We start from the raw sequence: 13,623 nt of genomic DNA on the forward strand, positions 1-13,623 counted from the left end.
CTGCTGGTTCGATGGTATTGGTCACTTTGCATTTCGGCTATGGAGGCGTAAAGGGCATACCAACATAGCATGCTGGACGAAATGAAGAAATAAGTTCAGTTCCGGATGCTTTCCATTGTCCTGTTCTGTTGTGGCGTGAGTGACCGACCTTGTCTTGCTTCAACGTTGTGGTTGAGCACCATGCGGTCTCGACACAAAGACCAAAACTAGCACGGATGTCAAATTACAATCCATTCCTGTCTCAATGACTGTGGTTGTGCCGAGAAGTGCTGATAGTAACATGCGAGGAGTACCGACCTATCTAGGTCGTAGGCACTTGGTTTTTGAGTTGTGTTCTCTTCAGATCAACTTGAGTCCCTTGGATCGCAGACATGCCCCTCATGGTTCCCCCATGCCTTTGCAAGTGACGAACCATATCCCTTACGGTATGACCTTCAGCCGTAATCTCTTTTCTATAGTGCAATAAACAGATTGTCAATTTTTTTCAAGCTACTCGAGAGATCATTCCTATTTCACACCCTCTTTGTGATCTCATCTTGCGTCTTGCCTCTGCCTTCGCGGCAAACCTCGGCCGCAGCCATACGCGCCCGAAATCATCACCACAGGGAGTGCTAGCTGACGTCCGGCCGTTTGAGAACGTCTCTGCCCTACGTATCGGGAACGCGGACGAGCCCTGCTCCGGTCTTCGGCCACTTGCGTTTTGGCGCGACCGATTTGCGATTCACTGTCAACTCTGACCATCCATGTGCCACGGACGGGACGATGTCAGATCCAGGCGCGCCGTCACGATCGATTTGTGAGCTTTTTAGGGGGAGAAGGGCAGCCGGTTACACTTCATCCGGATAAGATCGAAGAACTTATCATGTATATGCACCCCAACGCCATCTTCTGATAGTATGGTGCTAAGGGGCAGGGGGCGATGTCACACATAGTTCATACACTCGATAGCGCAACCAACCGCGGTGACACGAGGCATGGCATGGCCGATATTCAGAGTCACGCGATCAAGAATGTACGATGCTCCAAGAAAGGATCCTGCCCCATTTATTGCGCTACATGACGAGCTTCATCCTCGACCTCATGAACGTCCAAAAACAAATCATCAGCTCAGCTTTTGCTCCCTGCTAGAGCTTCACTCTGCGACCGTACCCTGGAACCACAAAATCATGAATGTCCTCTCATGCACCAATTGCATATGCTCGTGCCTGACACCATACGACGAGAAGGTCTACCTTCCCGAAAAACCGGCGCAGACAAGAACTTGATTGCTTGGCGCAGGAAGCATTCTTGGTGAAAGGATGATGTCGAGATCTGAAACGCTGTATGTATGCCAGTCCTAGTAATACACCAGAAGAAGATAAATCTTTCCAAGCTGCCTTGCCCGGACAATCCCCCCACGGGATCTTTTTGTGAACCTGAAAATGCTGTTGCGAATATAATATAGTGGTGAGCAGCTGAGGCCGCCTCTTGTATGCTGGCTGTGGTCTGTTTTACTGTGTGTCGTAGTTGAAAACAAGAGACAAAGATGATCGAAAGCTTTTGCCCTCTTTTAAAGCGGCAGTGTGCACAACGGTACTGTCTAACAAGGTCTGATACGGAAGCCGGGGCCACGAATGCACACTTCGATTGCTTCATGCTGTTGACGTGTGCATATCAGATGCATACATGCTACTTTGTAGTAAGAGTCGGCGCAAGAGCCGAGTGCTGTAAGATGAATAAAAATACCAGAATGAGCGACAAGTTACGCCTGTCCTTGTTGCTCCAAAACGACCTCGGGAGTACCTTCTGGCACTGGTGTCTGATTTGCCGCCTTCTTGGCTGCAAGGGTAGCACGTCTCTTAGCAACTGCGTTCGACATGGACCCAGAAGCCCAACGAGCTGTCTTATGTTAGCAAGACTGACTTATAGAAGATGTGTCTAGTTTGTGTTAAATACCTTTCATGCTCATCGACATCTTTTCAGACTTGGTCAACTGGCCATAATCTTTGTTCTCCTCAAAGATATCACCATTGGCGACTTGTGCAGGTGTAGAGTCACCACTAGGTGGCAAACTTGCTGCAGCGCTGGGAGGCGCAGCGGCCTGAGCGGATGCTGATAATGCTGTAGGATTGGAATTCTTGACCCTTATTCTAGGCACTCTTGGCACTACGGCGACAGGTGGTTCATTGCCAGGGATGTTACTAGGGGTGATATTGGCAAAATCTTGCTCTTGGACTTTCTTGGGAACACGGCGAACTCGTTTGGGCTTGGGTTGTTCGTCGTCCTCGAAGTCTCCGTCTTCATCGTCGTCAAGAGAAAAGCGCTTCTGTCGCTTCTCGCGCAGTCCATAGGCGGACGCAGAAGTCGAAGCAGTTGCAGTTGACGACGATGTATTAGGACGAGACTCTTCATTGGGTTGAGTAGACGCGTTACTGTAGAAGGAGCCAGACGGTATCTCACCAAGGCCAAGGCGAGAGTTGCGGCGGCGAGTACCTACACCAAGATGAGTCTGGCCGTTGGTGCCGTTGGTGAGAAAATCCTCATCATCATCCACATGTCTTCTTCTACGCTTGCGTGATGTACGAGTCTCTTCTTGCATTTCGGCCTCGGCGTCGAGATCGAGCATGTGATCATCCTCGAGTACGACAGCCGAAAGAGGATTCTTACGAGGTCGGCCACCTCTGCCGCGCTTCTTCGGAGATTCCTCGATGGGGGTTTCGCCGACAGCGCCCGGGACATCATTGTCTTCGGCTGCTTGACGACCACGTCGCTTACGTGGCAATGCTGGAGCCGGAGTCGAGCCTCTGCTAGCCGGCTCGACGTCACCCACACCAAACAGATTGGGCGCCTTCCTAGTGCGTTTGCCATGAACAACAGGGCCCTCGTCGACAGCTTCGGCCGCCTTAGCTGTCTGCTTAGGCCTGTCCCGCAGGCGGCCTTTGCCGATGCCACCTCTTTGACCAATAGGGTCTTGCTGGGAGATCTTCGAATCTCGATCATCATACTCAAAGCCGTAGGCGTTGGCCATGACACGATCCTGTTGCTTGGCATATTCGATCATTGCATCTTGTCTTGGGGCTCGGATACCCTTGACCACGAACTCCTTGCGAAGAGGATTGGCGTTAGGGTCTTTGCTGCGTGCTAATTTGACACGGTGTTGGAAGACCGATTCTTCTTGTTGATATTTGACGGCATTGTCTTCGTCATCTAATAGCTTACGACAATCATTGTGCTCGTTCTGTATCGTTTCCAGAACACCGGTCAAATGTTCCAGCCGTGCCCACAACTCTACAGGTGATAGAGTCTCATAATCAGCGATGAAATCAATGAAATCTTGTGCAGGTCGAAGCTTTTTGTAAGGGTACTGCTTCTTCGGTATGACTGCCGCGACGTCTGGTGTTCCTATTTCCGCCGCTGGGGAATTGGCGGCCGTGTCTTCAACAGGAGCAGGCGACCCAGCCGGTGTGCTATCATCCGGCAATTCGTTGGGATCCTCCAGGACTTCATCAACAGGAGTGTCATCGGCGATACCGTCTGGTTCGGTTGAGGGTGCAACCGCAGTGGCTTGAAGGGTGGGATAGTACACATTGGCTCCACTGATATACGGAGTCAGGTGCGAGTATGGATCCTCGGGGTCCTCTTTAGTCGCCGGCGCAGGAGACGAACGTGCAACAATGGGAGCAGGGCTCGAGGCAGACAGATGCTCGAGAGGCTCCTCGATCTCTGGCTGATGAGACACTGTGGAGCTAACGGCTGCCATCTCGAGTTTGGGGATGGAGACCTCTTGAACTTCTGACTTGATGTCGGTCTCTGGCTCATCAGTGAGCTCAATTGAGGAAATAGGTGAAGATACAGGTTGGGGGGAAGACATAGGGAAGACAGCTCTCAGACCTGGCTGCTCCGTAGTTAGCTGTTCAGAAAAGATATCTTTCTGCGAAATATTCGAGCTACGCCGTTGAGATGATCCCGCTGAGAACTGCTGAGAGCGATGGCCGCCGACCTCAATAGTGTCTTGAACCGCTATACCGTCATGAGGCTGATCTGCAATAAACGCACTCAGCTCGATCATCGACTTTCTGCTGGTATGACGTCGCACGGTTGGTTTGGACGGTAGTTCCGATGTCCGCCGCTGCTTGATCGCAGGCTCAAAGTCCTCTCCAAAATCGTCATACTGGGATGAAGGGTCAGCCTTACGCTTCTTCAATGAACGAGTAGTCGTGGGAGTTGGCTTGGCATCTATGCTCTGCTCCTCCTCGTCTTGGTCGAATGAATAATCGATGCGAGTGCGCTTCCGGAGAGAGCGGCCGCCTTTGCTTGTGGCATCCTCAGGCGAAGCATTGGTACCATCAATGTTCCGTGTCCGCATCCGTGTGCCTCTAGTATTGGATGGGCTTGGGGTCTCAAAAGTGAATGAGGTTGATGCCGGCGCCACTGGGGCGGCTGGGGTGGATGACGGCATCTCAGAAGGCTCTGAGCGTCGTTGAGAATTTGAGCGAGCAGGGACAGTGCTGCGCTTTCTTGCTGAGAAACGACCTCTTCCACGACTGCTATTGGGTGATTCCATGATTGCCGTGTGGTGTGTGAGAGGCGTGGCTGAAGATCTGATTCGGAGATTAGCTGATGCTGTAAGTGGGGGAGCGAAAATGCCTACCTTAATCGAGACTGCTGCTAAAAGGACAGCAGTAGTGTGGCGAGCGCAATAGTAGACGAGCGCGTTTTTACCATTCACAGGTGTGAACAGGTACGATCGTTGAGATGGCGATGATGAAATTTTGATTCAGCTGCTGCTAGATCAATCCCGAGCTGACACGATGCTAAGTGGTCAACGTGACAGGCACGTGGAATACGTCAGGGAGTCTGTCTGAACGTCGAGTGCAAAAATTGCCCAAAAGCAGGAATTTTTGCAGGGAATATTCCACAGAGATCAGCAGTGACAGAAGGTCCTAAGTGGATGATGTGTTAGCAATCTTGTGGATGGCGTGAAGTGAAGTTGGAAGATCACACGGTGTTGATGAAAAATCGGATCAGGTGTAAAGGGACGGCATTGTCGGTGACGACGAGAATTGTGGTTGTCAATAATCGGGGAAATTGTCGTCGCTTACCTGAGATGGAAGTCTTGACTATAATGGAAGACTTCTCAACCGCTGATACCGAGCGTGCAATGTAGTAGCTGTGGTCAAGCGTAGGAAGGGGAGAGAGAGGTAGAGAGACGTGAGGTGAGATGAATTACACCTTGTAAGAGGTGTAGGGATGTTTGATTGAGGGCAAAGTGGAACTGCCTCAGAATTTCCCAGATGACTTCAAAAGGATCAAGCAAGTTGATTGGAAAGCAGTTTACATCTGAGAAAATTCCTGTTAGCAGGCAGTTGGTGGGAAGTTGAGCTGATTGTTGGTGTTGTCTTGGGGCGAACCGGTGATGAAGCCAGTGTCATTGTTCAACTTACGTGGATGTTCGGATTATTAGCGGTGGTCGGGGACAATCAGTGGAATTGTGACGACGATTGCAAAGGGAAAAAGAACAGTTGCCGGTCACTTCTCTGCAGGTACAGGGCGATACAAACAACGGAAGACAAGTAAAGCTGGTATTATCACGGACGTCTTATTCAGACCCTTTCGGCAATGTTGCTGCATTGCCAAATTTTGGAGGTTCCAGCGCATTGCGCACCAGCCACAGCCAGCGCAGTGTGTCCAGCGTCGCCAGTGGTGTCAAACAGGGGGGCGGCAGTGGGTCTCAGCCGGGTGTCTATGCGAAATCTGGGAACGACCTTGGGCCAATCAGTAGCCATGAAATGCCGGGGACTTGGTTCATGCCGGTTTGAGTTAGTACCACAGTAGTCTTCCCACTTCCCCTTGCGGGTTGGAGTTGCATATGTTTGAAGCTCTGAGCTCCATCCTTGTGACGACAAGCTCAATCGAGCACGGTTCTTGGGTAACTTATCTAACCTACAGGACTGTGTCATTCGGGTGGATTTGCGTGTTTGGGCCTGTCGTCTGTAGAGACTGTAAACCGTCATTATACCTTTAGACACTCGCAACTCGCAAGAGAGTGGAATTCGCGGGCCTTCTGTGGTTTTGGCTTTGTTTTCCCCAACGCTGACACTCGGTGACAAGTCCCTGCGTTTTAGCCGTGTTTGCCAGTCTCAACCCGGCGAACTGCAATCAAGGTCTCAGGACGTAACACCGGAGGCTAGCTGCTACTGTAGGCTGGCTAACTTACCTCTGTACTTGTACTTGTGCTGCATCGGCCCGCATTGTCCACATCGCATCGCATGTCGACTTCAACAACAAACCATTTGATCCCCCAGACTTGTACTACACTCGTCCCGCCCATTGGCCTGCGCTCTCCTGAATAGCCACCTCGGCATCCTCCCACCACTGGCCATTGAGTGCAACAGCCTGTGAGCACCTATATCTACGTACTAACCACCCAATCCCCCCAACATGGCCTCGAAGAAGGCGGCACCCGTCGACGACATCGATGATCTATTCGCTGGCATAGGCGACGACGCTGGCTCCAAGAAGCCAGCTAAGCCCAGAGCAGCAGCCCCCAAGGCGCGGGCAGATAAGGTAGAGGATGACATCCTCGCCGACCTCGAGAACCAGCTGGGAGAACAGCCCGCCCGTCCCCATACACCTCGAGTGAAAGAAGCATCCAAGCGCTCCGGCACTGCGACTCCCCCGCCCGCCGCCGGCAGGCTCTCTGAGGATAGGGCCAACCTTCCCCGCAAGTCAGGTGAAAGCACCCGATCGTACCATGCCAGCTTCACACCGAGCGCTACGAGCTCCGAAGCTCAAGAACCCGAGAAGAAGGCTCCTGTTGCTGTCGCCGAGCCAGCTGCTCCAGCGCCCGCTCCAGCTTCAGCTCCCGCTGCCTCCAGCGGTGGGGGCTGGTGGGGAGGCAGCAGTTGGGGGGGCATCCTTTCAACGGCTGCGGCCACCGCCGCCGCTACAGCTGAGGCTGCACGGAAGCAAGCCGAGGCAGCATACACTCAGATTCAACAGAGCGAAGACGCCAAGAAATACCTGGAGCAGGTCAAGGGCAACGTTGGCTACATCAAAACCTATGGTGAGTACACTACTCCGTCGTCCCGGCATGCTGCCAGGGTCTTTAGGTTGTCTATCATATGACCGTTCATGCTGACCTGGGCGCACTCAAGGTGACGAGCTACGACACCGTGCGCTGCCAACTTTTGCCGACATTTTGCACACACTTGCGCCGCCGATTTCTTCCCACGAGCGTCTCCTTATCCACATCACGCACGACCTCGCCGGATATCCTTCGCTCGATCCTCTGATTTATGGCGTCTTCAGCCGTGTCATGTCGCAAGTCGAGGGAGGCGACCTGCTGGTTATTCAACGAGGTCAAGAGAGCACTGCCCGTCGTGCTTCTGATGCTGCCTATCACACTGGCTCTTCGTCGTCGTCGGCGGGCTGGCGTGATGGTCCATGGTGGCGCCAGGTTGATGTTCCCCGCGACCTCGGTGTCGTCAAGGGTCTCGTCGAGGGGACGAAGCTTTGCCGCGTAAGCGCCGAGAGCTATGCCAACGACTACTTCGCTGCCAGCGGCGGCATCTCCGAGGCCCAGAAGCGAGCATTGGAGCCTGTCAGCGAGGAGAACCCGGTGCGAACAAGCGATATTTTTCTTGCTGTTCAAGCCATCACCGTTGATGCTGATACGGCCCTGTTTGCTGGGAGCACTACGGGCGAGAAAGAGAAGGAGGAGAGCTCGGTCGTGGACGACACTTCGGATACTCAGGTCTGTTTTGCTATCTATGTGCTTGATCCTGTCCATGAGATTACCTACAGCACCGTCTCTCAAAGCATTCCTGCAAAGTGGATCCGCTGGCTTGACGCACCCAGTCCCTTGACTCCCGCCAGCAGTGAGTCTGAGAACCAGCACAACAATGAGCTGGAGCTTATCCCAGATGAGATTCGTGAGATTGTAGAAAGTGGTGGGGTTGATCCAAGAGAATGGGTTGCAGAGTGGGTGGAGGAGGCCTTGAGTCTCAGCTCTGGAGTTGTTGCTCAACGTTATGTTGCCCGGAGGATGGGTGTTGGTGAAGGTGGTTTCGGAAAGGGCAAGCAGAAGGTCGACGCTGTTGTCCAAGACGGTGGTGGTGAGGCTGCCAGGGCCGGTCTGATCTGAGATGTGATGCGCATGGCACTTTCTTCGCATAAGCAGCAGTTGATGCTATAAGGATGATTTGTTAGGAGTTGTCAGGAGGAGTATCACCGTTGCCTTGTTTTGGCCTACGTTTTCGGCGCTAGTTCAACGGAGTCATTGAGTTACTAGTTTAATTCTCATGCCTCATTGATGATCAAGGGTTAACCTAACCATAAGTATCTGTCTGTGTATTGATTGGTTTTTGGGCCAGACTTTCGTTTATGTGACGCCTATGTCACATGCCGAGTGTCTTGGTTCACGTCTAAGGTTGTAAAACCTCCTTAGACTACTGGTTATCTTAAAATTAGAATATGCATTTTTTACCCAGGGCAAAAGTTGTGAAGCATTAGTAGTAACAGTATTGCTAGTACTACAGACTAAGATGATCTATGAGAGGCGAACAAAAGAGCAGCATATCAGACCAAAAATCCGTCGCATCGTCTATTCTAAGCAGCGAACCAAGCACAAATGTTATGGCCACTGTCTACGATCCTGCTCCAAACACTCTGCCGATCATCGCAATCAGTTCTCCAGCGAGGTCATCAACCTCGCTTGGGAATCCCTCAATTGCGGAAATCTCAATCTGAGTGTCGAGGGAATCCCTAGCGATGACCAAGCCAAAATATGGCTTAACACCACTAATATCCGTAGTTTTTCGACCTCCTTCGAGCAAGTGCACGGTGCCATGGAAGCAGTAGCTGAGACCTGCCCAGGAGGGCCCAATAAAATAGGACCTGCTAGGATTGATACTTGTTAAGATTAGACGGAATTGATCACGTTGGTTGTATAGAATCATACAACGGAGTTCAAGCAAACCTCCTTAGCTCTACCAATGATGACGTAAAATCTCTCGAAGCTCATTTTATCGCATGCACTATATTCGGATATCACTTATGGATCCAGGACCTTGTTCTTGTTGCTCCGATGGCTCCTTATGAGACAGAAACGGTTTCTTATGAATGATTCGAAGGTATTCAAGTATAACAGACGACCGCTAGATTGTATGAGATCGGATTGTGATTAAAAAATATATATATATAATTCGTTAAATCTCCGCGAATGGTTCTTTCAAACCCGTTTTTCATCCTGCCAAGCTACCGACGATCTTCAGCTCTGCCTTGGCTTTGCGACTCGCGCCCTTAACCTCAACGCGCTTTAACGGGCGGTAGACGGGATCCCACATCTGCTCTCTAATCCACCCGTCCAGCTCCTTCTCATCCGTCGGGATGTCTTTCTCAGTCGCGACGCCCTCCTCCACGGCGGCCTGAATGACTTCGCGTGCAATCCTCACACTGACGTCTCTCACATTGTCGACACCAGGTACAAGTGGGGCCGTCTCATCCTTCAGCGCAGGGCTCAAGTCAGAGACACCTTTGACAGCGGCAACCAACATCTTGTCCGTAACCCTTGAAGCGCGGCAGAGGACGGAACCCAACCCGATACCCGGGAAGACCACGGAGTTGTTGCACTCAGCGGCCTCAATCTCAATCTCCTTGCCATCCTTGCCCCACGGTCCCTTGACCGGCTTGAAGGGCGAGCCGGTAGCAACGAGGGCTTTACCGTCCGTCCATTTCAGAAGGTCCTCGGGGACGGCCTCATGGAGTTTCGTGGGGTTCGACAGAGGCAGAATCACCGGTCGCTCGACGTGCTTAGCCATCTCCCTAATGATCTCTTCGGTGAACGCCTTGGGCTTCGTGGATGTACCAATCAACACATTGGGCTTGACGTGCTTGACGGCCTCAAGCAGGTCACTTCCTTTGCCTGCAAAGCCAGGGTCGTCCTTTGCGTAGCGCTTTTGGGCGTCTGACAGGTTTTCGGTCTTGGTGGTGAGCAGACCTGGCTTGTCAACCAACCTGTGATCGTATTAGCGCCTTTCCTTCACACTTTCGATAAAGTATGTTGTAAATACTTACCAGATTTGCTTTGAAGCCTCGTCTTTGCCGCAGCCTTTGTAAGTGACGATTGCGTCTCTTACCTGATCCGCGATGCCAACACCAGCGGTACCGGCACCAAAGATAATCAGTTTCAGGTCCTCGAGTTTCTGTTTGCTGACGTGCAACCCTGCCATGATTGCTGCCAGGGTCACGCAACCAGTGCCTTGTACATCATCGTTGAAACAGGGAATCTTGGGTTTGTAGTGATCAAGAATTCGGCGAGCTAAGATAGGTTAGATCGGCCTCAAGAGCGACTTCGTTGTTGTAACTTACCATTTGTGAGACCGAAATCTTCGAAGTGGATGTAAGCCCTCGGATACAACTTGCGGGCAGCAGTGACAAACGCATCGACAAACTTGTCGTAATCCTCTCCACGAACACGCTTCTCCTTCAATCCCAAATAGAGATCATCGTTCAGCAACCCTTCGTTATCCGTGCCACAATCTAGTACCACGGGGAGGGTTCTGTCCGGATGGAGACCGCCGCAGAGTGTGGTGAGGGTAAGCTTGGCACTGGAGATCAAGATACCACCAACACCTTGGTCACCAATACCGAGAATTTCTTCTCCGTCTGTAAGGTTGTCAGCCACTGAAAATATTCTTGCAGATTTATTTGTTGAACGAACCCGATACTACGATGTAGTCAATGTCGTCCGCAGTACCCCATTGTGCCAGGTCATGCTCAACACGATCTACATCTCTGATGTTGAGAAAGCAGCCCTCTGGTCGTCGGAAGAGGCGCGAGAAGTTCTCGATAGCCTCTCCTTCCGTTGGTGTATAGACTACACTAAACATTTCTTGCATGTGGTCTTGTAGCAGCTGGTTGGGGTCAGATACGCTCCATTCTGTCAGGCCGGGGACCAGTGGGGATATTAAGTCCTTACTCTAAAGTACAGAATGAGGTTCTGCTCCTTCAAGGAAGTTAGGAAATCATTCTTTGACAGATCATCGGGCTGTGATGAGTACTGCTCATAGGCTCGCTTGACTTGATCGTCAAGTGTTTGAACACGCGCAGGTAGCAACCCAGTCAGCTCGAATGTTCGTCTTTCCTCGGCAGTGTGTGCCGAGCCTCTGTTGAAATAAGGGGTGTTGAGCAGGACTGAACCGCTCACAGCACAGTCAATAGGGCCGCTGGTGCTCAGAGGCAGATGCGACCACTTTGACTTCGTTTCGGATGCCATGGTGGACGTTGTATGAAATCGTGAGCAAGATGTAAATAATGGGACGGAACGACGTAGAAGATTGCGGCTGAGGAACATAGGTCAAGAGCTCAGAAATGTGAAACTTGTTGCCTGTTTATTATGATATATAGTCTACTACTAGAAAAGTTCTTGGCACCTTATAAGCACGAGCAGAAGGTGCGCATCTAGATTTCCAAAAGCTTGCGTGTGGTGTGACGTCGTTGTTGCCAAACAAGCTCGTCCTTGGTCACGGCATTTGAGGACCAAATGGACCGATTGAATGGATGTGCAAGTGGGGATTTGACGGGCACCAGCGGAGAATCAAGCTCGAGGGTCACTGAGCGTCAAGCTTCACTAGAGATTCTAGCCTGAAAAAGGCGGTGCATCGAAGATGTAATGTAGGACTCCTGGGAGCCACGCTCGTGTCGTGCGATAAAAGAATAGACGAACGTGGACTATGATGGCCCGGTGATTTGTTCTAGCAGCGTTTCAACTGGCAATGCGAGCACCGCCAGTAGCATTCACCGAACCAACTTGTCACCGCAACACAAGACGCGACGCGGATGTCAAGACCCTCCGAAGAGGATTCGTGGGAAACGAATGGCCGGAGTGATGTTACTGCATATTTGCAATTCATGTAACAAAAGAAATCGTTGTTAGCCGAGAGCAGCTCTTACCGTGTTTTCAGCTTTTCATTCATTGAGTGTCTAACCACTCGAGATCTGCTTCCTTACTGTACAGTGAGCTCGACCATTGATGTAAATGTCAAGTCTATATTTACTAAGGAAAATTTTGTTGGCTCAAAGAGGTGAAACGCACGGGCCATGCAGCGCTGCTAAGTTCACTGTTGGGCGACGACAACTATATCCACATCCGTGGAACCGCCAGCCAGTGGTTCCGCCGACAAGAGGCCTGATCATGCAAATTTACATACCAGCGTAAGCTCCGAATCAGTCTCGGCATTCGGCAAACCGAGTTAACGTCACTGACTTTTACATCATACTTTATAGTCCGGCACTGACATCAAGTCATGTTTTCGGAGTTCAGTGGAGGGCTGACATCTATAGTCACAGCTCCAATAAATTGGTGTGTGTTTCAAGCGGGCGACATACGACTTCGCGCATCAGGATGAGTAGAAAATATCGGGCGGCTTTGTTAGTATAATAAAGACTTTGTAAATTCAGCAACATAATTCAGGATGACGAGTTCCACGCGGAAGAGTAATGTCAAGAATGGCAAGAATGTATAAATTGGTGCCCAAACTCTTGGTGTAAACGCGTTGCCCAATTCAGCATATAGCAACTGAAGCGAAGTTATGCATAGGTGGAGTTGCTCAGGAATTGTTTAGTCGCTACACCAACCGACCATACAATTCTAGCCACTTCATCTGTGAGAAAAAAAAGATAAACAATCGTAAAACGAATCTTGCATAAAACTCAAAACAGATAGTACTGGTTCTCTTGTGGAATTCCTTGTGCTTCTGGGGTTTGATTTGTGTCGTGTATTTGTTGATTTTCTTGTCTATGGTGCTGAACTTGGTAGCGAAGTCCAAAACACCCTCTACTTATATAAGACTACGGTCTGTGACGTTTGAAGGAGTGCTTGCAATGATGCTGCCCTGATGTTGCTCCACCCGAATCACTTTCTCTCTGTGCGCAAGGCCGTTGATCACTAATCGGCGTTATCTAGTGCTAGGTGACGTACTAAGGACAATTAAGTCCATCCCGCATCTATGCATTGTTTTTTGTACTTGATGCTTAGCAGGATCGATACGTACGGGGCATGGACATTGTTGACGTGGGTAGTTGATTGCTTTATGGGTTACTAGCCTCTAAACAACGAGTAGAAAACGACGTTAATCAGATATGAAGTAACGGTTAATCCATCGCCATGGAAAGTGTTCGTCCAGACACACCACCTCGGAGAGCAAACTGGCATGCTAGCAAGCAGCCATTGGCTTCACTTCCACGGGCAAAACAAGATTGAAACGAGAAAGTAAGAACCAATTGGTTAACAGCTTATTCCGCAGAAAAATTGCAACAAAAGTACGTCCTATGGGATGTGTTGAAGGTTCGTTTTGAGAGAGTGTTATATGGTACTGCTGATTTATTGTAAGAGAGCTTCAGCCATTGGTGGAGGAAAAACTTCATTCTTATAATAGGGCGGTTTCCAAGTGTTGAAAGGAACCTAACAGAATCTACATGGTATACAACTATCATCCTATTGACGACCACACAATCATATTCCTTGGCTGGACTGCCATTCGACAGGGCAATGCCAAGCTTACATGGTGCAAGTCCAAAACGTCTGCCAGCTTGTATTTATCCTACCATGTTAGAGATATTTCACTCGACAACAACATCATA

General features: G+C 50.6%; 3 protein-coding genes across 3 annotated transcripts; 1 reads left to right on the forward strand and 2 right to left on the reverse strand.

Moving 5' to 3' along the window:
* Window positions 1-1,741: 1,741 nt before the first annotated feature.
* Window positions 1,742-4,543, reverse strand: BKA67DRAFT_532258 (uncharacterized protein; the record flags this gene model as incomplete). Its single annotated transcript, XM_046099502.1, has 2 exons — window positions 1,742-1,878; window positions 1,936-4,543. The coding sequence occupies 2 exons, from the start codon at window positions 4,541-4,543 to the stop codon at window positions 1,742-1,744; spliced, it is 2,745 nt and encodes a 914-aa protein (XP_045961258.1).
* Window positions 4,544-6,420: 1,877 nt separating this feature from the next.
* On the forward strand, window positions 6,421-8,125 carry BKA67DRAFT_514737 (maintenance of telomere capping protein 1; the record flags this gene model as incomplete). The annotated part of the gene is made up of 2 exons (XM_046097671.1): window positions 6,421-7,045; window positions 7,137-8,125. The coding sequence occupies 2 exons, from the start codon at window positions 6,421-6,423 to the stop codon at window positions 8,123-8,125; spliced, it is 1,614 nt and encodes a 537-aa protein (XP_045961259.1).
* A 1,014-nt stretch (window positions 8,126-9,139) lies between these two features.
* BKA67DRAFT_635074 (uncharacterized protein) lies at window positions 9,140-11,257 on the reverse strand (the record flags this gene model as incomplete). The annotated part of the gene is made up of 5 exons (XM_046105647.1): window positions 9,140-9,996; window positions 10,057-10,300; window positions 10,351-10,647; window positions 10,703-10,895; window positions 10,961-11,257. 5 exons carry the CDS (start codon window positions 11,255-11,257, stop codon window positions 9,225-9,227), a joined length of 1,803 nt encoding a protein of 600 aa, XP_045961260.1. The 3' UTR covers window positions 9,140-9,224.
* Between the last annotated feature and the right edge of the window lie 2,366 nt (window positions 11,258-13,623).

The sequence above is a fragment of the Truncatella angustata genome, assembly GCF_020726525.1.
Source record: "Truncatella angustata strain MPI-SDFR-AT-0073 chromosome Unknown BKA67scaffold_2, whole genome shotgun sequence".
Classification (NCBI taxonomy): Eukaryota; Fungi; Ascomycota; class Sordariomycetes; order Amphisphaeriales; family Sporocadaceae; genus Truncatella; species Truncatella angustata.